Source organism: Sminthopsis crassicaudata, chromosome 6 (genome assembly GCF_048593235.1).
Source record: "Sminthopsis crassicaudata isolate SCR6 chromosome 6, ASM4859323v1, whole genome shotgun sequence".
NCBI classification, from domain to species: domain Eukaryota; kingdom Metazoa; phylum Chordata; class Mammalia; order Dasyuromorphia; family Dasyuridae; genus Sminthopsis; species Sminthopsis crassicaudata.
The window spans coordinates 205650923-205678286 of NC_133622.1; the positions used below are offsets into that span (position 1 = coordinate 205650923).

Sequence of the window (27364 nt, forward strand, 5' to 3'; positions counted from 1 at the left end):
TTGTATACTCTATAGTAACATATTATAAATATGTAACAATTATAATATAACAATTATTGTATTAATGAGAGGTAACATGGAATAAAGGATGGAAAGCCAGCCTCTGAGTCAGGAAGATCTGAATCTAAGGCTCACTTCTGACACACACACCTTAGCCTCTCAGTTTACTAAGCAAACCTATAAGACTAGGAGTTGAAGAATATTGTGACACAGGAGCCACCTGCCAGTGGCTGCTGGAGGTCTAACTCAGACCCGTAGAATGGATCTCTTCATGTGAGAGGAAGATGATGATAGAAGGCGCCTGAGAGGCAGCTGCTGTTCTCTGACCTCTCAGACTAAGAGGCTGTTACATTGTCTGACCTCCCTCCTCTTCCCTCTGCCTCCAATTTATCTCATTCCAGGTCCACAAGCAACACCTGTGTCAGCAAAAGCTGCCCTGCAGCTCCTTCAGATGCTGTGATCCACAGCGGTGGAGGCTCTCGGGGAATTGACCTGTCCCTTCACCCAGGCATGCTCCTTAAGAAATCACAAGTTTGTGTGCATTGTAGAGGGCATTTCCTAACTAGAGGCCAAATAGACATACATACATACACACACACACATAGATATAGATATCTAAGGTCTTTCAGACTCATATGTCTGGCTGATAAAAAGATGCAAAATTACTCTCTACCCTCAAGGCACAATAGCTAGAGCATAACACTTAGAGCCACGAAGATCTTGCCTCAGACATTTACACCAGTAAATGTATTGTCCTAGACAAATTACTTTATATGTGTGTGTATGTATGCGCATGTACGTATGGATGTGTATAAAAAGATTATTATGAAGGTTTGTCCCACATGTTAAAAAGGAGCATCCTCAGTGCCCAAATCTAGACCTCCTTTAGCTCTGAGTTATAAGGACTATGGGAGAAGTGAAGTGAGATCATAGCATCATAGTTTTAGAGCTGAAGAAAACCCAAAAAGCCAGTCTCTTCATTTTCATGAAACTGAGATCCAGGGAGGTTCTGTGCCTTACTCAAGGTTACAGATAGTAAGTAGCCAAACTGAGATTTAATTCCAGGTCCTCTGACTCCAAATCCAGTATTCTTTCTACTATATTAGGGCTAATTCACTGATGAGGGCTAACCTACTTTGCTCCTAAGGCTAGTTTACTTTGCTGTCAAGGCTAGCCCACTTTGCTCTTAAGGCTAGACTACTTTGCTCTCAAGGCTAGCTCACTTTGCTCCTAAGGCTAGCCCACTTTGTTCCTAAGGCTAACCCACATTGCTCCTAAGGCTAGCCCACTTTGCTCCTAAGGCTAGCCCACATTGTTCCTAAGGCTAGCCCACATTGTTCCTAAGGCTAACCCACTTTGCTCCTAAGGCTAGTCTACTTTGCTCCCAAGGGACCCACTTTATTCCCAAGAATACCCATTTTATTCCCAAGTCTATCCCACTCTTTTCTTACATAGAACAAACCTCTCTGAGCTTGGTTAGTTTCTGCATTCGTACAGGTTGAACCTGTATCTGAAAATCTTTGAATCCTGATGATTTGGGGAGCTTGTTGCCAGCTTTGCCGGGGAAGCGTTTCTCTTCTTCTGTAGCTGCCAGTTTGGTGAGGACCTTGTCCTTTGGCCCCTGCTCCATGGGGTTACTGTCCCAGGACACCCCCCGCTGAAGAGGAGGTCGGAATCCAGAAGGCTTGAGGTCAGCTTTTGAGGGGGTCTTGGAGTTTGGTGGCTCCCAGGCTGGGCCTTTTCCCTGGGGCCCTTGGGCAGCTGGCCCTGGGCCTTGGAGGTGACTTTTCAGAGGCGGGTCACTCTCCTTGGATTTCTTAAGAAGCTGCTTCCCTGGGTCTTTTTCCCCAGCACCTACAGGGCTGTTCAGGGACATTTTCCCTCCACCACCGTCAGAAGCCAGGACTTTGGGTGTACTGTTCTCTATGTGTTTAAGGGGATCAAAATTTTCTTTTTGTTCAGATGTCTCTTTGGATTTCTCAACAGTGGGGGAACGTGGAGCCAGTCGTCCCTGAGACACCTTCCTTTGGTCATTCTGCTTTCGGTCCGTTAGCCCCTTGGTGACATTCTAAAAGAACAAGGCTGTGATTAGATACAGGTAGGTACACCTGATGCTAGATCAAGATGAAACTTTTCCAGCTGTGGGATAATAAGAGAAACATGTAGCCTTTCAGCCTCAATGTCCTCATCTGTAGAATGGACATACTTAATAGGTAAATTGTAGGTTTAGAACTGGACAGGAACTTAGAGGTCATCTAATTAATTCTCTTCATTTTTGTGGTTATAGAAAGCAAGAACCAGAAAGGTTTACCCAGGTATCAAGAAGCTGAGTTAGAATTTGAATTCAGGTTTTCTGATACTCAATCCAATCCAGAAACAAAAAAAGGAATTCTAGTCTAGTTCTTAAAACCAAGGAGGAAATTCTGATACTGATGAAGGGGAGGAAGTGATGCTCCAGCCTTCATCCTCACTTCTTCCCCTCCAGAAACTTGGACTCTGACCCTGGAAGCAAGGCTCCTTTAAATAAGGTTTCACCTATGACCTCACTTCCTGCCAAGCTTGGCTCCTGACCAAGGAGCATCATCATTAAAAATAACAGGTGTGGCCGGCCAGTTTCTGGCATCCAATCATACAAAACTGTTTTCCCTTCCCTCCCAACAAATGCTGTCCAGTGGCCTGACATCACCAGAATTTTCTTCTTGTGATATAAACCTCTGGACCTTGCACACAGATTGTTAAAACTGAGTAGGAAAAGGAGACTTACAGGTAGGTCAAGGTGAAATGATGGCTCATCTCCCTTCTGCAAGCAAGAAATAAACCAAAATTAAATATTTTAAATAAACTATTTCTTCTTGAAATGTTGGCCTCTTAGTTGAGACAAAACAGATGGCTTTAACTATGTAAATATAAAGAGATTTTGCAAAGTAGAAACCAACATAACAAAAATGGCAATACTCTTGAACCTGACAAGTTCATTGCTGGGACTTTATCCTGAAAATATCATTAAAAGGAGGGAGGGCTTAGGTATACAAACCCTAAATTGCTCTCTTTGTATTAGCAAAAAACATGGAGAGCCCCTTCTATGTCTAAAGGTTAGCAAATGCCTAAATTAATTATGGTGGTTTTTTTTTTTACATAACGAAATATTACAGTACTATAAAACTTTAACTATACAAAATATTATGGAAAGACCCTCAGGTGATGTCAAGTAAAATTGTTAGAACCATAACTTATAGATTATGTATTATATAGATTATATTTATATTATTATATAGATTATATTTATATAGAATAAATAAAGAACGAGGGAGACAGAGGCAAGAAAGCAGAAAAGAAATAAAGCTGGCCAATGGAACAATAATTGTCTTTGCTTGTTTGTTAACTTATTTGGTTCTATCTTGTTAAATATTAGAATCTTTGCATAATCAACGATGCACATGAAAATGCAAGGTTTTCCCCTTCATTTAAAAATATTTACTTCCATGTTTTGTGGATGCTAATGAGGTATATGATAAAAAATTTTCAAAATTAAAGATGATGTAACCAAAATCAGGAAAATAAAAAGCAGATTGAGAAAAATTCTTTGTAGCAAATTTACCTGATAAAAATTTTCTAGAATCTATAAGAAATGTTTAAACATAAGGCCCATTTTCTAATGGGCAAATTGACAGAAGATATGAATATTCAATTTTCAAATTCAATCAGTCAATAAACATTTGTTAAGTATATATTATATGTCAGGCACTGGTTATAGTCTGGAAATGCAAAAAAAAAAGAAAGAAAAAAAAAATTCTTCCTCCAGGATCTCACATGACTAGCCACAAATGAGAGAAATGTTCAGAGCAGATGGTAATAATGTAAGCAGCATCTGGAGGCCAGAATTGTTCATTTTCATGGTGCCTTTGTAAATGAATATCGTTTATGTCAGGTCTATATTAACTCCAGAAATCTGGCCAGTTCTGGGAGTCAACACAATCCTCCTAAAGGAATAAACATTTTTGCCATTTTTTATCCCCAGCACTTAATACAGTGCCGGGCACTGTGTTTATTGACTGACTGGCTGAAGAGAGATAGGATTAGATAATTTTAAGGTCCTTTCCTGCTTTAAAAATCTGTGTCCTATTCTGGAGTGGGAGGGAGCACCTATCTGACTCATTAGTACCAAAAATAGTCAAAGATGTTTTAACAAAAAGAAAAAACAAACCAACAAATCCTGGAAAGAGGTCTGCCTGGGGCCATGGGAATGACATATTAACAGAAAAAAATGTGATGGTTCCATAAGTCTTGACAAATGGAAAGGACAAGAAGAAATATGAATAAATTCATGAGATGATATAGGACAAAAGCCAGCAGGATCCAAAGAACAACATTCACATTGGATACAGACAAGCATGGATGCCTATGCAAAGAGAAGGGCCCAGAGGCAGAAATCTGGGTTCTAGCCCAGCTCCAAACCTTCTTGACTATGGAACTGATGTTAAATAGCTTCATCTCTCTGAGGCTAAGGTTCCTAAACTATCAAGTAGAGAAAATAATACTTTCACAGCCTACTTGTCTCACAAACAAAGTGGAGGGGCCTGAAAGTGCAAGGCAGTATCATTGTATCTTAGACAAGGCGGTGTGTGATAGCAGATATGTCACACACTACACACATTTTACAGATAAAGAAACTGAGGTCTAGAGGAGAGGTTAAGGATTTCTCCAAAGACACACAAAGTGAGTGAGAGGAAGAACTGCCAGTCCTCTAATTCCACATCAAGTGCTCTTTCCATTGTATCACAAAGCCTTCAAATCATCCATCCATCTATCTATCCATGCATCCATGTATCCATCCACTTATCTATCTATTATCTATCCATCCATCTTTCTATCGGTCCATTTATCTATCCATCCATCCATCTATCTATCATCTATCCATCTATTTATCTATCTATATCTACCATCTGTCCATCCATCTTTCCATCTGTCTATCTGTCTATCTATCTATCTATCTATCTATCTATCTATCTATCTATCTATCTATCTATCTATCCATCCATCTCATCTATCCATGCATCCAACCTATTCATCTATCTGTCCACCTATCCATCCACCCATTCATTCATTCATCTATTTACATGCACATATATGTACATACATGTAGACATATGTATATCTATCCATCTATCTCTACCGATCTATAACATTTAAACATAGAGATCTACACCAATGCACGTTATTATTATTCCCGTAATCCTAAGACCTCCTTCTGTTGGTTGATCTCACAACCTCTCCCAAAAACTCCGGAGAGTTCATGGCAGGGCTGTGTTGGAGCTGGCTAGGACTATTGAATTTTCAATGTGAGAATTTTGATCTCAGTAGTAGGTAAATGTTATAAATCAGGTTTTGATTTATTGTTCTTGTTGATCATCCAAGCTTGAGAAAATGTTAATAATGCAAATTAAATTTAAACTTTTTTGTAAATTTTTTGAGCATGCATTTTCTGGAGAGCCTGTTGTCACACCTTTGCCAGCATGTTGTTGGTTCAGGGGAAGAACAGTCCATCAGTGGGGACCCTGTTCTGGGTTGAAAACTTTATAACATTCTATGTCTAACCAAAGATGTGTATTCTTACCTGTGGTGGAGATCCTGGCCCAGGGAGTGGGACAGCACAAACCTCAGAGCCTGGAATAATAAAGAGGACAGAGAGCTGGGAAGATACAGCCCGATCAGGGGCAGTGTCCAGACAGGACCGAGACCCAGGTCTAACTCCATCTAGTGCTCTATCCTTGGTCCAGTGAAAGCATCTTGCAGCTGATCCCAATTATCATCTCCATAACCTGATCTACTATCATGGGCTCCTTCCTAACCCAGGCCTGATCCAATGGCCAGCCTCCCCTGTGTGCCCTCCTCAAATAGGTCCCCTGCTGAAAGGAAGAGTCCTTCATAATCTGCCTTGCAATCTGGAGCTGGGCTGGGGCGAGGTGGAACCAGGAGGGGATCGTGGCAGGGACACCCAGGGGAAGGACAGGGAAGTTGGCTCTCTCCTGCAGATGAGCAGCAGCTTGGCAGGCAGGAGCGGGCACATGGAGTTACAAAGCAGTTCCTTTTACCTGGTGGTGAGGGCGGGCTGCTGAGGGAGCTGCTTCGGGATGCCGCAGGAGAAGCCCCAGGACTGAGGTTTGGTGAAATGGCTGCGTGAACAAGCATCGAAAGCCATGTCAGCCCCTCACGGGACAGACAGGTGCATGGACATGCACACCCAAGCATAAGTAGGTATATATACATACAGGTATCTTATACATATATTTTATATTATGTATGTATATATAGACACACATACATACACAGAGTATATATGCTTATTTATTTACATGTTGTCTCCCTGATAGAATATAAGCTACTTCAGGATAAGGACTGTTTGTTTTATTCTCTCTCTTTCCATCTCTCTCCTTCCCTACCTCTTTCCCCCTTCTCTTTCTTTCTCATTCTTTTTTTCTCCCCATCTATCTTTATGTCTCCTTCTCTTTCATTCTTTTTCCCTTCTTCTTTTTCTCTCTCCCTCTCCCTCCCTTTCTCTTTCTTTGCCTCCTTTTCTATCTCTCCCCTTCCTTCTCTCCCTCTCTGCCCCTTTTCTCTCTGTCTCTGTCTCTCTCTCTCTCTCCCTCTTTCTTTTTTCTCTCCCTTTCTTCTCCCTCTCCTCTCCTCTGTCTTTCTCTCTCTTTTCTCTCTCTGCCTGTCTCTCTTCCTTTTCCTCTCTACCTCCTTCCCCTCTCTCTTCTCCTCTCTTCCTTCTTCCCTCCTTCTCTCTTTCTCAGAAACCTCTAGAAGGTATCTAATTTTACAGATTTACTATTTTACATATATATATGTATATGTAATATATACATATATACATGTGTATGTATATATATATATGTTACTCCATAATTTTACAGATGAGAAAACAGGCCAGGAGAGAGAAAGTAATGAACATGTGGACTGCCATTCCTATAGAAGAACTGGGAGCCCTGTCCAGGCAGAATGTGGGCCTAGGACCTGTTTCAGAAACATAGAAGCTGCTGCTGAGAGGGGACATAGTACATGTGATGAGGGATGAGGGTGAGGATGGGGATAGGGGAACATTAGGGAGAAAGGATGATAGGCAGGGCAACAGCTTCATGGGTATAGAGATATTCCATAAATTCCAGGTAGTTTTCAGATTGAGAAGTTAAGAGACTTTTCTCACTGCTGCCTTCCCTGTCTTGGAGATCTGAAGCTTCCAGCTTTGCTCCATAGAGAACCTCCGAAGGAGGGTCTTTTACTTCAATACCATGGAGAGAGAGAGACAGAGACAGAGAGACAGAGACAGAAGAGAGAGAGAGAGAGAGAGAGAGAGAGAGAGAGAGAGAGAGAGAGAGAGAGAGAGAGAGAGAGAGAGAGAGAGAGAGAGAGAGAGAAACAGAGACAGAGAGACAGAGACAGAGACAGAGAGAGAGAGAGAAAGAGAAACACAGAGAGAGAGAGACAAAGAGAGAGAGAGAAAGAGAGAGAAACAGAGACAGAGAGAGAGAGAGAGAGAGAGAAACAGAGACAGAGAGAGAGAGAGAGAGAGAAAGAGAGAGAGAAACAGAGACAGAGAGAGAGAGAGAGAAAGAGAAACACAGAGAGAGAGAGAGAGAAAGAGAGAGAAACAGAGACAGAGAGACAGAGACAGAGACAGAGACAGAGAGAGAGAGAGAAAGAGAAACACAGAGAGAGAGAGACAAAGAGAGAGAGAGAAAGAGAGAGAAACAGAGACAGAGAGAGAGAGAGAGAGAGAGAGAGAGAGAGAGAGAGAGAGAGAGAGAGAGAGAGAGAGAGAGAGAGAGAGAGAGAGAGAGAGAAAGGAAGGAGAGAACAGAGAGAGGGAGAGAGAAAATTCCAGCCAGGCTACAACAGTTCTGCTAGGTTTGTCTCTAAAGATAAGATTTGCCAGCTTGGTCTGTAAGTTTGGGGGGGGCAGGCTTTGTTGCCTGATATTTCCAAGGTAAAGGAAACCCCCTACAGAAACACCCCCAAACTTTTTTCTTGACAATAAATATTTGTTATAAGGTTTTTCTTTTTCTTTTCAATTAGGAATAGGCAATAGAAAGAATATAAGTGCTTGTTAATTGAAAAATTACGTTTGAATAGCATCTTAAATTTTTAATTTAATTTAAAATATACAAATTTAATTCAAATATTAAATTTCATTAAATTCAAATGATCCATGACCAGGCTCTACACAGAGTGTAGGTGCTGCCTTCCAGACCCCAGTGAGTCCTTGTTAGCCGTAGGTTCCCCCTACCTGAAGGAGAATCAGGCAGGCTGCTCCGGGATTTTCTGCCTCTCCTGGTCAGGAAACGCTCACTCACTCTCTTGGCTTCTTCAAGGAGCTCGAGGTTTTTCTTCTTATCTTCCTCAGAGATTTTGATGTCTGGCAGCTGGTCGTTCACCAGATGGATGATATGGCCTGCATTGTCTGGGGGCAGCAAGTTTACATGAGCAAGTGAGTGCATGGAGATGGCAAGAGTTGGGGAGGCTGAGAGGAAGCCACCTTTTTTACAGACTATTCCTGGGAGCACCACCAGCCCCTGAAAATTCCACTTGCTTAGGCTGGATCCCATTCTCCTGGATCTTCGGCCCTCCCCACCTTTCCAACTTAGGCCCATGGGGTATAGATAGGGTCATGTAGGCCATTGGATTTATAGCAAGAAGGGATGGGATTGGACTAAATGACCTCTAAGTTTTGGTCTAGTTCAGTTGCTTTTTTGCCACAGGAATTATACTATATGCTCCAGCACAGAGTTCCTGGCTATCAAGCCCCCAAATCTGGCTTGTGGGATTCCTCTGTCTCTCCCTCCCATCTTCTGCCTCTTCTCCATCTCTTTCTTATTTCCCCAGAAGGCAGTTTTGCACCCCCCATTATTGGTCTGCAGTTTTCCCGTTGTCAAGCATGGAAGGTCAGGCAGCACACTGAAGCGGTGGGCAGGTCCTGGGCCATAGGGAAGGCCTTCAAGAGGCCCTTGAAGAACCCCCAAACTAGCTAACCTTGCATTTTATGAAGGAGGAAGGTGAGACCCAGAGAAGGAATGGAATTTCTCATAACCGCAGAATAGCAAAGCTGAACTATAAACTCAGGTCTTCTCCATCTGAATCCATAAAGAGTAATCATGGAGTCCAGAGCTGGTTTGCCCAAATCATAGTGTCAAATTCAAATAGAAACCTCCTCCTCCTCTTCCTCCCTTCTCCTCCTCATTTTCCTCCTCCTCCTTCTTCCTTTCTTCCCCTTCTTCCTTTCTTCCCCTTCTTCTTCCTCCTCCTCCTCCTCCTCCTCCTCCTCCTTCTTCCTTTCCTCTTCCTCCTTTTCCTTCTCAGGTGACTGATTAGCCACCTATTTCTTACATTTCCTTAGAATCTGATCCTAAGGAGAGTAACTAAAGGAGTTACAGAAAGGACTCTCTCTTTCTGTATTTGGCCCCTTCTCCTTCACATTCTCTTGAATCTGAGATGAGTTAAAGAGAACACTTTCTTTAGTCTTTGGAGAAAGGCTTTGGAAGGCTCTAAGTGATACTGTTTGACTACTGGCCAGAGTTCGTGAGGGACTGCCCAATTTTCTCACTAACCCTGAAAGCCTGATTTCACAGCTGGCGCTGATTTCTTTGTGCCCCTGCCCCTGCCCCTGCCCCTGCATCATTTCTCCCCTGTGAGGGTCTGAAAGGAGGTACTAAGCAGAGCTGGACAAGCCCTGGAGTAGCCAATAGCAGAGGAGCTGGTTCCCCTGGGACTGCAGGTGTAAACTCCAGCCATACAACAAGTGGTCCAACAGGCCACCGTGTCCAGCTGCTTCAGCCCTTTTTGCTCTCCTTTTTCCTAGATCGGGACACCAAAGGCTTGAGCAGCAGAGACTTCCACCCAGCTGGTGTGCTCCTTACCCACAGATGTCAGAGACGTGAGGGAAGTCTTCATGTGTCGGTTAGAAAGCCGATGCCGAGGGCTGCGAGGTCTGGAAAACAGAACGTCGGGTTGAGGGAAGAAGGAAAGGGGATAAAGCCTTGCCTGATCCGGCCCATCCCTGCCTTTGAACATCAACGCAGGCTGTCCCCTGCAATCCTCCACATCTCTACCTGCTGAAATCCTCTTTCAAAGCTCATGTCAGGGCTTTGATATCTATCTGGATTTCCTCGGCTGACAGAGATCTTTCTCAAGTTTCTTATGGCATGTTTTAGGGCTCCTACTCTGTAGTCATAAATCCAGTGTTTAAAGTGTTGACCCCTTTATTAGCTGATCCCATTCAATCCCCTCTTTTTTCTAATAAAGAAGGAAAACTGAGGTATAGAAGTTAATGACTTGTGGAAAATCACACCCTCAATAAGCATTAAAGTTGAGATAAGACCGTGGTCCTGGTGACTAGGAGACCAAGAAAACTTTCACATTTTCAGATCACTTTTTTTTTCTGAGGCATTTGTGGTTAAGTGACTTGCCCAGGGTCACACAGTCAGGAAATGTGAAGTGTCTGAGATCAAATTTGAACTCTGGGCTTCCTGACTTCAGGGTTGGTGCTCCATCCACTGTACCACCTAGTTGCCCTTTCAGACCATTTTTTTATCATCCTTTAGACAGTGAGTTCAAAAGGATTTGGGAGTTTCCTTTTTTTATTCACTATGACCAATGGCCAAGCTATTCATAAATTCCTTTTCCCCTACTTCTTTGGGGCAGGAGCCCGGCTAACCTCAAAGGCTATGTTGGTGGTGGTGAGAAAGTTTGGCAAATCTTATTAAACTATGAGGGGCTCAAATGGTGTCCCATGATGGACTGTGTGCCTGTCACTCACAATGTCAAGAACACAGAGTTGATTCTTGTGACTCCTCTGCTCAAAAATTTTCAATGGCTCCCTATTCCCTCTAGGAAAAAAAAATTCAAAATCCTCAAGCTGGCATTGAAAGCCTTCTGCAATTTTGCTCTCACCTCCTTTCCAGTCTCACTTCATATTTCTTTCCTTCTTGTACTTTGTTCCACTCAAACTGGCCTTGCAGCACTTTTGCACAGACTCTCCAAGCCTGAAATTCTCCCTCACCTCTGGCTCATAGAATCCCTGGCTTCCTTTAGAGTACAGCTGAGCTGCCTAATAGTATCTTCTCCCCCTTCCAATTGCTATGTTGTTCTCCAAGAAGTTATTTTGTATATATAACTTCATTGATTTATCTGAGTATCCTGCCACCACTCCCACCCCTTCATCAGAATATAAGCTCCTGAAAAGCAGGCACTTTCTCTGTCTTTTTAGTCCCTTGGAATCAAGAAGATATGAATTCAAGTTCTGCCTTTGATGCAAACTAAATATATGATCCTTTGAATGATTTAACTTTTCGGTGGGCCTGGAAACTCTCTGAGAGTAGATTGCAGAGAGGTGCTTCTCTGCCCTGGCTGGAGAGCTCCTTCCACCTGGGAAATCAGATATTCAGGCAAAAATAACTCCTCAAAGTGACACATCTCTAGTGACTTGAGATTTGCAAAAACTCATGGTCTCCTTTGAACCTGACAGCCATTGGCCCAGGCATATGCGGGGGAGCCCCCTCATCATGAGGCTGACAAGCCCCTGGGGAACACAGAAGCTCATGAACATGATCTTCTAAAATCTGGGGGGAGGGCTGGATTCTGAGCCAGGGGCTCTTCCCAGTGCCTCACCTCACCCCTCAGAAATCCTGATCTTTGGAAGCATTTTTAAGGAGGGTTTAAGGGGTGAGCAGAGCATACTAGGGAGAAGGGAAAGAGCTTTTGGGGAGGGGTAACATGATTAAAAACACCCCGCATTTCTCTCATTTAGTCATCCTGCTGTTCTCTCAAAAAGGCAAAAAAACCCCAAAAAACCCAACTTCAATTTCAAAAATCCTGTGTGCAGACTTGTGACAAATCCTGTTATCTGTCTGATTCCTTCCTGAAACCTTTAGCTCAGCACAAGACAGGGGCAGACACGGGCACAGATAGGGGAACCCAGGGAAAGCACAGTACCTGCTCACCAGATTTTTATCATACTCTACATCTGGCGTGGCAGCATCCCCATCCTCAGGCAGGACAATAGACGGTGCTCGGCACACAGTCTCTTCAACAGGAGGGCCCTGAATAGTTTGGGGTAAAAGCATAAAGTACATAATGAGTAACAGAAAGTGCTGTATAAATGTTAATTATTATTATAAAGGACACACAGTAAGTGCTATGTAAATGTCACCACCATCACCATCATCATCATCATCACCATCATCATTATCACCATCACCATCATCACTATCACCATCATCATCATCACCATCATCATTATCACCATCATCACCATCATCACCATCATCACCATCACCACCATCACCACCATCACCACCATCATCATCATTATCATCATCATCACCATCATCATCATCACCATCATCACCATCATCATTATCACCATCATCACCATCATCATTATCACCATCACCATCACCATCATCATCACCATCATTATTATCACCATCACCATCACCATCATCATCATCACCATCATCATCATTATCATCATCATCATCATCATTATCACCATCATCACCATCATCATTATCACCATCATCATCATTATCATCATCACCATCATCATTATCACCATCACCATCACCATCATCATCACCATCATCATCACCACCATCACCATCACCACCATAATCACCATCATCACCACCATCATTATCACCATCATCACCATCATCATTATCATCATCACCATCATCATTATCACCATCACCATCACCATCATCATCACCATCATCATCACCACCATCACCATCACCACCATAATCACCATCATCACCACCATCATTATCATCATCATCACCATCATCACCATCATCATTATCACCATCACCATCACCATCATCATCACCATCATTATTATCACCATCACCATCACCATCATCATCATCACCATCATCATCATTATCATCATCATCATCATTATCACCATCATCACCATCATCATTATCACCATCATCATCATTATCATCATCACCATCACCATCACCATCATCACCATCATCATCACCACCATAATCACCATCATCACCACCATCATTATCATCATCATCACCATCATCACCATCATCACCATCATCACCACCATCATCACCACCATCATCACCATCATCACCATCATCACCATCATCACCATCATCACCATCATCATCACCACCATAATCACCATCATCACCACCATCATTATCATCACCACCACCATCACCACCATCATTATCATCATCATCATCATCAAATGTTGCACTAAACCCCAAGTCCCTGTGGCTGGCGCATTGATACACATGGCATTCCCCCAACCTCCTTCTGGGAGCTAGATCAGGGGTTCTTTCCCTTTTTGGTATTTTGGTATCTCCTTTTCGCCACCTGGGGAGGCCTTTGGTCATGTTTTTAAATGCATAAAATACACAGGAAGTTTCTTATGTTGAAATACAGTTATCACAATATTTTCAATGTTGTGGTCTCCAGGTTCAAAATCTCTGGACTATGGGATGCAGAAGACATAAGCTGGTGGACACTGAGATTCTCCTTGATAAAAGATACAAAGAGCATTTCAGTTGGATTATGTAGAAAAACAGTGTCCCCCATTCGCCACCTAATCCATTAACCTGCCCAGTTCTGTTGAGGGAGAAGTTGGGCCTCTGTACTGGAAGCAAAGGTTCTTTCTCAAGAACCCCTATGGAAATCCAAGGTCAATGGGAAGCACTTGGGGAGGGGGATGGTGCTGGGAGGGAGGGGGAGGCACTGGACATATGCTTCTTTCTTTTGCTCAGGTTTATGTTTTCAGCTGTAGTTGCTTCCACAACGTGGACAGGCTACAGACTCCCACCCACCTGTATCTGCACATGGAGGGCTGATATGTGGAAAATGCCAAGAAGAGTAAAGTAAAAAAATAAACATTTCCTTAATTTCCCCCTTCCATTCACAGGCCCTGTTGTCTAATTTCATGAATGGGATTGGAAGAATTCTTGTCAGGTACACAGCAAACTTCCTGAGGGGCTTTTCGGGGATCCGAGAGATTTGCCTGGGGGTGTGAATCAGCAGATTCAGAGAGCATCACCTCCCAACGTCTGCCATAAATAAGAAATGTACATAAAAATCTCCCGATTGGTTGGGTCCTCTCCAATCTCTGCCAGATCAGGACCAATCTGGTAGCATATACTGCTGGCTCAGTTATCCTGAGGCATTGATTCTGCCATGACTCACTTGCTCAGTATCCTTCAGGGGTTCCCCAGTACCTATAGGATGGAATCTTAAATCCTTAGTCTGATCATCGGAACCCTTTACAACTTCACTTCATCCTCCGGGCTTATTTCCTGCTAGTGCTGTAGCCAGGAGTGTGCTGCTCCCAGTTTGTACAGGTTTTAGAGCTGATTGTTAAATTTTCAGCAAGAACACTGATATTTCAGAAATGGGCAAATGCTACAAATCAAAGGGATAATAAAAACAGCTACTTCAGAGGATTGTTTGAGGATGAAATCCCAATTATAAAGTGCTTAGCACAGCTCCTGGCACAAAGTGTTAAATGTTAACTCTTATTATTTCTATGCTTGTTTTCTCTCCCCTACCAGACTGTAAGCCCCAGGAAGAAATTTTCTCCCTTTGGTGTCTTATCTCGAGCCATTACCCATGATAGATGCTCAGAAAATATTTATAGAATAAATGAATGAATATAATTGAAATTATAATAGTATCCCCTGCTAGGCTGGAGTGAACTGGGTACAAGGAATTAATGGAGAGCATTGAAAAGCGAAAGGATAGACTTTAATATTAGTGAGGGACGCTCATTTTTTTTTTACTTTCTGGCCAGTGAGTATTATATTCTGATGAGAAGACACAACACGGGCATCCCATGGGGATTTTTAAAGTAATGATCAATTTCACCTCTTCTCAAACCCTTTAACAATATGTATTTTTTTCCCAAATAAAAGAATCTGAAGGTGAACAGAGTCATGTTCTCCCTGGCTTCAGTTAGGGAGTGGGGAGATGTGGGATCTTTTCCACTATCAAGCCCTCTCAGTTGCTCGGAAAAGAATCCTGATTTTGGAATCTAGGTTTTAATCCTGGCTCTGCAACTTAATAGTTGAGCAAGAAATCACTCAGTTTCTTTAGGCCATGGCTTTATTTGTAAAGAGATGCAGCTGGGCTAGATAGGTTTTGAGGTTCTGTTATTTTAAATTTGTGACTGTCTAAGTGGAAGAACACAGACTCACACTAATCTGCCTTTGCTGCTTACTATCTTTGTTAGTTTGATCCATCTGGACCTCAGTTTCCTCCCCTGTAAAAAAGAGGGAATTAGACCCCAGTTATCCCTTCCAGCTACAGATCTATAAATTGTGTTCATTAGTCCTCAGACTAACCTTCAATCAAATCTCAAGAAAATGAGATCTCTCTGGGATTAAACTTCAGAGGAGTCCAAAAAATCAGAATGAAAATTCTGATGGACTTGAGTCTGAACCATAAAACATGCATAGACTCAGGTCATGAAATGAAAAGAATATACAGGATTTGGAGTCCAAATACTTAACTTTAAGTCCTTAAGCTTCCCTGCTTTCTCAGCTGTAAAATTGGAGGCAAGAGAGGGGGAACCAGATGATCTGGAAGGTCCTGGAGTAACCCTAATCCTATAATTCTGTGTGTTCTCTGCGAGCTTGTACACCACAGAAGTAATATTCTGGTAGGATTCCCCTCCATACATTCTACAATCCAACCAAACTGGCTTTTTCCGTGTTCCTCACACATGGCATTCTATCACTCATCTCCCCCCTCTATGCCTTTGCTATAGACCATCTCCCCTGCCTAGAAGCTGTTCCCTCCTGCCCTTTTAGAATGGAATGGAAAAGCATTTATGAAATGCTTACCATGTGCCAAGCGCCGGGCTAAGCAATGATAATACAAATGAAAGCAGATTTCCATTTTAAAGGATGGAGACAATACATAAAGGAAAGTCCATGATTGTGTTCAGGTGGAAAGCCCAGAGAGTATCACATTTCCTTTAAGGATTCCCTTAGGAAGCAGTAAAGTGTACGAACTTGAAGCCGCGGCCTTTTTCATGTATATTTTGGTTACCATGAGATTACGTTTACTTCTGTCCATGGTTTTTTCCTGTGTGATGTGGTGGTGATGTGGTAGGTAGGATAAGTTACTTGGGGATAAATGAAATAGTGTTATATTATCTGTGAAGCATCCTTATAAATATCTGACCATTAGGGTCAAGGCTTTTACTAATGATGAGATTACATCTAGAGGATTTTGATGTTCCTTCACCACAGTTCTTAGACACATTTTCAGACACACAGAATTAATTAGTCAGCTAGCATTAAGCATCTAGAAAATGTGCTAAGAACAAGGGGATACAAAAAGGGGCAAAAAAACAGTCCCGACTTTCAATGAGTTCACTTATTAAACTGAACGTTGGGTGGAAGAATTGAACCACAAATTTAAAAGGGAGATTGTAGATAGTGGGAAAGAGGTATCATTACTTATGTCTGGAGCTGCAGGGAGGCAGAAAGTAACCTTAAGGGTGATCTTGGTCATTGTAGAGGTAGGAGACAATCCCAAGTAGTGAAGGAAGGAAGCATGGAGAGCTTTAGTAATGCTGGAATAAGTTGGCGGAGTTGAATGCTGGTGTCTGAGAGTTCCCCACTTGGTACCAAGTAGAACAGAGGCGTGATTCAGTGCTTGTGGAGGAAGAGAGCATCCCTGGGTACAGGGAGGGGAAACCGTAGCTTGAATATAAATCAATACAGTAGAAATACAGAGACTATTGCAGGATTGTGTTGCTAGTGCTAGGTCTCTTCTAAGAAGACCTACCAACAGAAGGTCTACACCTGCCCAGGGGAGCAGTCATAATGCCAAATGCTGCAAATGAGCACCGTTACTGGCTCCAATTAGTTGCTAATGTTGAGAACACTTTACTAGTGAAAGAAATCTCAAAAACTTAATTTTTAAAATTAAATTTCCTAAATCAAATTTCTTGTCTTCTCAAGCAAGAAGAAGGGGGGAAGGGAAAGAATTTGGAACTCAAATTTAAAAAAAATGTAAAAATAAATGTTTAAAATGTTAAATAAATGTTAGAAGTTAAAAAAAACCCTAAATGTTAAGAATATTAAATAAATGTTAAAATATTTATATGTGACTGGAAAATACGAAAATAACTCTAAAATTAAATTCCCTTTACTTATATATGGTTTATTCTTCTCAAGTGCAAGAAGCCCCACTATTTTAACTACACAGGGTACAGTATATGCCACCAGAAGGTCTTAACTTTCATCCCATGAGACCTTGGACAAGAATCTTAAATTTTTTAAGCCTCAGTTTCTTCATCTATAAAATAAGCACCTGACCTCCAGGTCCTTTCCAGTACTAAATTTGTGACCTTCAAATGTGATCTTCTATGATTATCCTTTTATAATTTACCTCATTTGATCCTCACAACAACCCTGGAAAGTAGGTGCTGTTGTCACCCCCATTTTAGACTCGACATAACTTTAATGCCCAGAGGTTAATGACTTGCTAAGTTTGTACAACTAGTAACTGTCTGAGGCTAGAATTCGAACTCAGGTCTTCCAGATTCCAGATCAAGCATTTTATCTACTAAACCACCTAGCTGCCTCTGAGAGAGTTTAAGTGAATTGCTTGGGGTCACACCGCTAGTAAGTCTCTGAGGTAAAATTCTAACTCAGGTTCTAGATTCCAAGTTTGGGACTTTGTCACCTAGCTGCCTCCAGTAAGATATTTCCCTCCTCCTTGCCCCCCTTCCTACCTCTCCCACTACCCCCTAAAATGAAAGCTCTAATGATATTCTGAAACATTGCCTTTTGACACAAAATTTTATCTGTCTCTCTTCCAAATATCATTTACTAGGGTTCCAACCCTGAATGGCTGGCAAGGTAGGAGAAGGAAGCTTATTATACACAAAGATAAGTCCAGAAGATCTCAGAACCATACAAGTTAAAAGCTGGAAGGGACCGTGTCCTACAAATTCAGTGTCAAAAAAGACCACACAGAGGATCTAGCTTATCGAAACCAATCTCCTTTTTGATACAAGAATTCTCTATAACTTCACAGGTTTGTATATTTAGAGCTAGAAGAAATGATGGATAAGATGGCCTCCAAAATTTCAAATTAAACTTCCTTTGGTTCTAAGTGTTTTCTTCTTCTTTGTAAGAAGTCCCACTATTTTAACTGCAAACAGTACAGTGGAAAGATTACTGAATTTGGAAGCAAAGAGCTTCGCTTTCTTAGTTTTTATCTTGGCTCTGGCATTTATTACCCATATGACTTTGTACAAGAACTCTTAATCTCTCTCTCTCTCTCTTTCTCTCTCTCTCTCTCTCTCTCTCTCTCTCTCTCTCTCTCTCTCTCTCTCTCTCTCTCTCTCTCTCTCTCTGTCTCTGTCTCTCTCTCTCTCTCTTTTTCTCCTTTCTTCCCTCCCTTCCTTCCCTCCTTTCCTTCCTTCCTTCCTCTCTTTCCTTCCTTCCTTCCTTCCTTCCTTCCTTCCTTCCTTCCTTCCTCTCTTTCCTTCCTTCCTTCCTTCCTTCCTTCCTTCCTTCTCTCCTTCCTTCCTTCCTTCCTTCCTTCCTTCCTTCCTTCCTTCCTTCCTTCCTTCCTTCCTTCCTTCCTCTTCCTTCCTTCCTTCCTTCCTCTTCCTTCCTTCCTTCCTCTTCCTTCCTTCCTTCCTTCCTTCCTCTTCCTTCCTTCCTTCCTTCCATCCTTCCTTCCTTCTTTCCTTTCTTCTCTCCTTCCTTCCTTCCTTCCTTCCTTCCTTCCTTCCTTCCTTCCTTCCTTCCTTCCTTCCTTCCTTCCTTCCTTCCTTCCTTCCTTCCTTCCTTCCTTCCTCTTCCTTCCTTCCTAGCAAGGCAGGCAAGATGAAGTGACACAGCTAGTAAATGTCAAGTGTCTGAAGTCGGATTTGAAGTCAGGTCCTCCCAATTCCTGGGCCAGTGCTCTATCCACTGTACCACCTAGCTGCCCTCAAGAACCCTTAATCTTTCTAGATCTCATTTGCACAAGGTCACACAGGTAATAAGTAACAGAGATTTGAATTCAGATTCTCTGACTCCAGCCCAGCACCAGTGAAGAAGTTATCCCTTCTCTGCTTCAGTACTTGATGTGATGGGAAACCACATGAGCAAACACTGTTGGACAGCTCTGACTGATAGATAGAGCCTATTTCCTGATATTGAGCTAAAATATTGTCCCTCTGTGAGTGCCATCCATTGTTCCCGTTCCTGCTCTCTGGGGCCAAGTATGAGAAGTATAATTCTTCTTCCTCTGTGACAGCCATTTGGATGTTGGAAGACAGTGAATGTTTATTAAGCATTTTTTTTCTCTAGGCTAAACATCCTGAGTTCCAGCTACCAGTCCTCCCAAGGCATGTTCCCGTGCCCTCCCCATTCTCCCCTCCCTTCTATATGCTACAGTGCCAATATTATGACTCCCCAGCTGAACAGGAAGCTTCTGATATGGTCTGACCTCAGGCAGAAATCTCAATTATTGCAATTCCTGCATGCTCTGGCTACTACACTGATCACACCAGTTTTGAATCCAGCCCCTACATTTTACTGGTAGAGAAAATGACATAGTTAGTTTTATGATAAAGTAATAAATGTGATAAACATTGTAGTGACAAAGAAGAGCAGTGATTTAAGTTTGGGCTGCCAGAGTACCGGGTAAAGAGCACTGATGCTATTCTATTTTGCCAATGTGCCAAGGAAAAGCCTCAGCCAACATGGTAGAGTCCCTCGGGACTAATCTGGTTTTTGTTCCATTTTACTGCTCACTTTCAGCAGAAACTCTCCTTGGACCCTTTGATATTTGAATTGGAATCAGTAAATTCCTTTCAGCTCCCATCATGCACCTGATTGCTAGGTGTAGGGCCATGAGATTCTGTGGATTTTTACTTGGCCATATTAGAAAGGTATCGTTTGGTAACCTTTCACCCACAGCCAAATTGCTTCACTCCTCATTATTGCAATTTGGGGCACTGATAAAGGCAGAATTAACCAATAGGGGAAAAGTTCTTGTGCTGAGCCCAAAAAAATCAAAGATCAGACGAGGGAAAGAGAGAAGGGGGATGATAAGGAATGCTTCCATCTTTAAAAAAAAAAAAAATCTTCTTGTTTAGATCTCATTTGAAATGCATGAGCTAACTGTTGTAAAATTTGAAACTCCTTTCCCAGATCTGGGGGACATAGAGGGAAGGGGAGAAGTGGGCAAGGCTGAGGCTGACTTTTAAGTGCCTGTATCTTAGTCTGTATCCCCCGTAGGTCCTATGATTGCAAACTCGCCAGGACTCCCAGGAGAAATCTGTTTCATAGGTCACATTTTGTTCCTGTTGAATAAATCTTATAGAAACATTTAAATATTTATTCTCTTGATAAACTCCCAGGAATGTACAATGGCTTCGTAACAGACTGTGTCCCACTATAAATAGAGAGCGGTGTTGCGAACTGGAATCCTTCGTCCTTTTCCCCAATTTCACATGACTGGACCCGAGATAAGCACTAGGAGAAGGAAAGAGGAGCTTTGTAGACAGGGACTCGGGACTTTAATGGGCTAGAGGCCTGGCAAATGCTTGGGGAAGAAGCCAGCTTCCCTTTAACTTGTCCATATGAATAGTTTTTTTTTCCTCCAGGCCTGGGACTAGCTCCTGCCCTGGGGAATCACCAGTCCTAGAGAGGAGGCATTTTAAGGAGCTACAAAATGGCATTGGGGGCTAGGAAGGAAAGGTCTCTGGAGGCAGAGTGAAGGGGGCACATGGTGTTTATTGTTCTGGATAGCTCCAGCACAGTTCCTGATTCATTGCCAACACTTATAGATTAACTGATTTGTAAGAAAAGAACAATCTAGAAATAAATTATCCTAGAAAAGAATATTTTCTAAAAGAGTAATTTGCAAAGTGAAAAAGAGAAGCTCATCGTCCTTGAGAATCCTACCTAAATCTAGCAATGGTGACAGTCAAGGAAAAGGCCAAAGACAATCCTCGCCTGAGAATCAGGAGACCTGGGCTGGAGGGATTTGCCCTGGTTCTGCCACTAATTTGCTGCTCAACTCTTCCCTTCTCTGGTCTCCATTTTTTTTCTCTGTAAAATGAATAGTGCTAATAATATGCTAATAGTAATAATAATAATAACTCAGCATCCTTCCAGATGCATGATGGGATTGAAAGGAATTTACTGATTCCAACCCCCAAATCAACGGGATCAGGAGAAAAATAACTGGGAATTTGCTGAAAGTTTCAAGGATTTGGGGTCCTTCAGAAGCAAACATGGGGTTCTGTATCACCATGTCATTCTTCTAAATGAACCTCAGGAATGGTCTGTTTTACTTTGGTCCTAAATCATGCAGATTATATTCAACTGGGATAAAATATAAAGTCTTGCACTTGGGCCAGATTAATCACATAACATAAAGGGTGGTAGCAATGAGTATTTTGGGGGGAAAAAAGCAATGATGAGTCTAAAGCAGAAATTAGTATTTTTAATGATTTTTTTTAAAGCAACCATGAATATTTTTTAAAGCAGCAATGAGCATTAAAAACAAAGACACAAGTTTAATGTGATCCAAAGATGCGCTATAAGGATTAGGAAAGGAGCATAATTTTAGGCAACCAAGAGTCCAGAAGCAGATGAGGAAGGAGGGGAAAATCCCTTATTTTACTGTCCCTTATTCTATTCAGACACATCTGGAGCATTACATCAGTTACCGAAGCATGGGCAGAGAAGGGTTGCCATGATGCTAAAGGGAATGGAGACCATGCCCTAGATTGAAGGCAGGGAGGCCATCTTTTGCCTCTCTTTGCATCCATTGCTTAGCAAAGTGTCTGGCATACAGTAGGTGCTTAATAAATGCCTACTGACCGGTGGATCGGGGTGTTTAATCTGGAGAACAGAAGATTGGGATGGAGAGGGGGCATAATGGGCTACCATCATATAGCAGAAAGGCTGTCAGGTGGGCAGAAGAGGAGCAGACTTATTCTGATCCAGGAGGAGGACTAGGGGAGGGTGTTCGTTTCTATCAGAAATATCCAAAAATAAGCGGAGTTTCCTTAAGGGTGGCAGGGAATGGGGCAGGTTTCAGTGGGTCTTCCATCTCTAGAAATAATCAAGCAAAGGCTGGATGACCACTTGCTGGAGAGGAATTTCCTACCAAGTGAGATCTTAGATTAAATGAATGTTAAATTCTCTTGCAAATCAGATTGGGATTAGGGGGTTTAGAAGGGTTTAGGATGCAACTTCTCCTCTTCCTCCCTCCCTCCAGTGAGGCAGGTGGGATTAACTGACTTGCCCAGAGTCACACAACTATTAAGTGTCAAATGTCTGAGGCTGGATTTGAACTCAGTCCTCCTGACTCTAGAGCCAATGCTCTCTATCCCACTTGGGACACATCCCCAGCAGCTCTGAGAGGCCCAGGGCTAAGGACAAGAGCCTATTGCTTGTGCTGATCACCTTAAAAACATAGTTAGTGGGCAGTGACAGAAATGTGGAAAAGAAATAAATAAAAGCCTCAACAAAACATTTTAAAATACAAAGAAGAAAACCAAGGAAATATGGGGTGGTTGTTTAGAGTTGGAAGAAACTTGAGAAATTATCAAATTAACTCTCATTTTAGAGATGGTGAAACTGAGGGACGGCTAAGTGAAGTGACATGCCCATAGTCACAAAGCAGAATTTGAACCCAGGTCTCCTGAATCCAAGTCTACGACCCTGTCCGCTCTACCTTTTTGCCTTGTAGAAAGTACAGAAGAGGGACATAAACAAATGAGGCAATTTTTGTTACTACCCTGTCAAGCTAAATATATGCTTTAAAAAACCCTCTGTTATAGAAGTTTCTTTTTTTGTTTTGTTTTGTTTTTACTTCATAGTCTCTAAAAGGAAAGATGACCTTGGGAAAGTAATATACTGCCTCTGTACCTCAGTTTCCTCATCTGTAAAATTAGATTAGACTTTCCGATGTCCCTTCCTGTCTGACAGCTAGGGTTTTATGATTCTTACAGAATCCTCTTCCTTTTTCTTTTTTGCTATTGAAATGTCTACATGTGTATATTGGTGATGGTTTAATTTATAATAAAAGAAAGAAAAGTTAGGAGGAAATAGACTTATTTGGTTGTCACCCATCTTTCAGCATAAATTTTCTCCACTGAAGGCTTACATTGAGAAATTAAACTCTGTGTCTAGGGAGAAGAGAAAGGAGGGGCTAGAGAAAAGTGTGTGTGTGTGTGTGTGTGTGTGTGTGTGTGTGTGTGTGTGTGTGTGTGTGTTTATGTGGAAAAAGAAAAACAGGATTTAACTCTGCAGCTTTTGTGTGGGAAGGACTGATTAATTTTTGTACCAGAGATGGGAAAATGAAAGGCCATGGCCTGGGGAACTGGAAGCTTGGGATGGGCCCTGGGGATTGGTAAACAAAGAACAAGCCTCTGTCCCCACTGCTTTACAGTGTGGCTTTGTGGGCTGGGACTCCCCATGGCACTGGGAACTGAGAGAATCACAGAATCTCAGACTCGTGGAAAGGGCCCTTTAGTCTAATCTGTACATCCCTCTCCCGGCTGGCTGGTCTCCCACCTAGAGACCTTCCTAAGCAGCCGATTCTATTTTGGAAACTGAGGCCTAAGGAACTGAATGATTTGCCTACGGTTACCTGGAGAGTAAGGTATGGGGCTGAGGTTCATACCATGTGCAGTGTTCTTTCTACCCCCCTCACCCTACTGAACTCAGCCCAATCCAATTTAAGACTGGGTTCCATTATGTTTATCCCCCAAATGGTCACTTGTCTGAAGTAGGAGGAGGTCAGTCAATCAGTCGATAAGCGATTGATCAATAATCAATAATATTGATTAAGTAGGAAACTGTTACCTTGGAAACTCTTTCTAGTTGGGGCAGGCAGACTAGGGCTTCTGTGGTTCTATTTTCATGCTACTAAGTGGACTTTGGGTCTGGTGTGCAAGCATGAGGGCGTCGTAGGCTAAAGATGGTAAATGGGGCTTTCAAGTCATGTGGAACGGGTAAAAATAAGTTGATTCCCTCTCTACCGCTCCTTGCAAAACTCGGGCCCCATATGGCCAGATCTATCACAAACCAGGAAATGGTTCTTTAGCACATTGTGAAGCTTGGATGGAATGCAGAACAAATTGTCTCAGGGCTGCTGACAACGGCAACATCAGAGGAAAATCAATGGATGTTTTTCAACTTGGGTGGAATATGGTGTCCTGAGCCATAGGGGGGAGGGGGGATTCAACACCTCAGCTGAGGGTGGGCAAGAGGGTCATGCAATTTCCCTCCAGAGCCACACCCTTTCATGCCTTGGCGCAGGTCTGCTGGATTCCTGATTGTCAGCAAGTATGTCGTGTATGGCCTTCCTTCCTAGGATAAACCCCCGGAGACGGCCGGCTGCTTAATACAGAGAGACAGCTCTCTTTTTGACTGCAAATGCTCAAGAACATTTAGAGCAGGGCTGTGTGAACTAGTTTCAAAAATACCTTGATAACTATATTTCAATTATATTTATTATATTGATATAATTAATTATATTGTTTATTAATAAGTAAGATTTATTAAGATGTATTTACAATAATCCTCATTATTTTGTTTTATGCATTTAAAACATCATTGCCAGCTTGCCAAAGAGGTCCGCAGCCCCCACACAAAGCTGAAAAGCCCCTGACTTAGAGCCACCTGATAGCTTTGGACATCATGTAGTCCAAACTCCTCCTGAGACAGAGCAGGGGAAGTGCCAGGCCAGCCAATAGGAGGGTCAAAACCAGAATCTGGGCCTGGGCGCCTTCGGCTTCATGGGATCATAAATGTGAAGGGACTTAGTAGGCCATGCAGCCAAGCTTTGAGATCCCAGCTAGCCGTCCCGCCCTTTTACCCTCCCCTACGCCATCCTGCCCCACTTTTTTTCCACCCAGACCCCCCCCCCCAGGCTGGAGGTTAAGACTGAGGGCTAATGTTGAAACATCCATAAGAAGCGGACTTAGGTCTGTTTGGGTTCTTAGGAGGAAGCCTGTCTAAACTGTCTAAACCTGCAGCCTTAGCTTGAGACATGAGCAAGGTCATACTCTGAGAGAGCACTTAGGGACTCAGAGTCCAGAGCATTTCCAGAGGAAAAGTTCTGAGGCAGAGCTCCCCGTCCAGAAGTGGGGGAGAGGGCCTTCCCTGCTGTCCCTCTGCTCCCACTCACACTAGCCCGAGAAGGGAAGGAAGGGGAAGGGGCCGGGAGGTCACTTACTTGGACAGCAGGGCTCAGGGCGGGCTGTGGCTCTCTTGGCTGCTCTTCATCTCCAGGTAGGTTGGGCATGGTGGGCTCCTCAGGGCTGGAGGGCTGGCTGACCAGACCATGCACTGCTAAGCCCCTCGGCCGCCTGTCAGCCCTGGGGGAGGAGCACTGAGAGGTTGGGGATCCGAAGACTGGGGAGATGCCAAAAGTACAAATCAGCTCCTTTCCCATCAGCAGCCATCCTGATGCCCGAATCCCTTCCAACAGCCAAGGCTTACCAGAGCTAGAAAGGCTAGGGGTCCTGTTTGCCTTCCCTGACAGGGCCGAGCTGGTCCTGGAGAGGACGCCTCAGAGCAGCTTTCCTCCTGCTCTTTCCATGGTCCGGAGGTGACCTTTCCAGATTCCCCATCGAACTTGGCTATAGTTCTCCACTATATCCAGCCAAGCCCCAGGCAAGGGGGAGGATTCTAGCAAGCCATGCGAGACCAGAGTCAGGACCCCACACACTTTGCTCATTTACAGGCTCGGGGGACACCATCTAGGGCAGCTCTTGGGGAGCCTTGTCTCCCCATGATTTCCCAAGAGCTCCCGAGATCCCCACATCATTAATGACTTAAATAGTGAATTAAGGAAACTATGAAGAGCCCATGACGTACTTTGAGATGCAGCCCTGTCTAAAGAGCTATTTGTAGAGTTGGGTTTTGTGGTCTTCCCTGGGTAACAGAGCAGATGTTAAGGACAGACAGGAGGGGGGAGAGGACTCCATCCTTTAGGAGATCACCGGGAGATTATTTGCTGCCTTGAGCAATATATGATTGTTTGACTCCTTTCTCACACTACTACCCACCCCCAAATACATACCCCAACCCTGGATTTCTGGACTCCAAGTAGCAGACTCGGGCTTCAAATCCTACTTTTTCCCCAGCTTTCCATAAACAGTCATGGTAGAGAATGCTAGACTTGGACTCAGGGAAGTGTAAGTCCAAATCCCTGATACTTGCTAGCAATGTCACAAACTATAAGCCTCTTTTTTTTCCTCCATAAAATGGGAATAATAATGACATCTCCTTCCCAGAATTTTCATAAGGATAAAAGGAGAGAATGAGAAAAGGACTTTGCAAACCCTAAAGGTGTATATAAATGTGTTCTTATTTTTGCATTTATTGGTAGTTTTAGAATGTTTTGGAAGTTAGATGAGAAGGCAAGTGTTATACAGTGAAAAGAACACTGACCTTGGAGTCAGAAGATCTTGGTCAGTCTTGTCCTTAAGCCCCCCTTAAAATAGCCTCAGTTTCCTCATCTTTAAGATGATAATAATAGCAATAGCTCATATCTTTGTTCTGTTGTTTTCAGTCATGTCTGACTCTTTGTGACAACATTTGGAGTTTTCTTGATAAAGATAATGGAGTGGGTTGCCATTTTACATTTTACATATGGGGAAACTGAGGCAATGAAGTGAAAAGAGCCATCTTGCTGTATCAAGCAGCCTTCTATCTCCAGGGGTTGATCCCAAGGAGGGAAGCCATACTTGTTGACAACCAGAAATCCAGACTTGACCAGCATCACACAAAGCCAGGATTCAAACTCAGAGCCTGCAGCTCTGAAGCCAGTGAGTTCTTTTCATGTCACATTGCTTCTATGGAGAAATGGTGATTGCAGACTTCATTTGAATATGGTACATGGGAAAAGGAATCTTTCACAGAGGAGAGAGTGCCAGTTAACGGCTCTCTGAAGGGAGTCTGAGATGAAAGGCATTTGACTTTATTTTAAGATAAGGTCTCCCCAAGACTATAAATGGAGGAGATCCTCATGCCCCACGCTGAGGGGCAGGGGAGCTTTGACTGCTTCTCTTTTGACCAGAATTGGCTCTGCTCTCTTTGGGGATTTTGGTGTCCCTCCCGTCTCTGGTGAGGAGGTAACCATAATAATTTGGAACACCTAAGTTCCCAACACCCAAGCTGCTGCCTCAGTTTAGCCTACTGCTAAACTCAAAGGATCCTCCAGTGTCTCTTGGCCAGCAGCATCATTCCATCTGATTTCTACTTTCCCTTGCCCAGCTCAGACCCACTCGGGTATTTTATTCAGTTCTAGGTACCGCATTTTAGGAAAGACG

General features: G+C 43.0%; 1 protein-coding gene across 1 annotated transcript in view; it reads right to left on the reverse strand.

Annotated features, from left to right (window-relative positions):
* IRAG1 (inositol 1,4,5-triphosphate receptor associated 1) overlaps nucleotides 1–27364 on the reverse strand; it is a 138867-nt gene that overhangs the window by 39796 nt on the left and 71707 nt on the right. The window contains 8 exon segments of the mRNA XM_074273242.1: nucleotides 1463–2068; nucleotides 2765–2800; nucleotides 5615–5664; nucleotides 6093–6173; nucleotides 8288–8461; nucleotides 9915–9985; nucleotides 11989–12095; nucleotides 25264–25442. Coding sequence (XP_074129343.1) covers nucleotides 1463–2068; nucleotides 2765–2800; nucleotides 5615–5664; nucleotides 6093–6173; nucleotides 8288–8461; nucleotides 9915–9985; nucleotides 11989–12095; nucleotides 25264–25332 — 1194 coding nt within the window. The 5' untranslated portion in view covers nucleotides 25333–25442.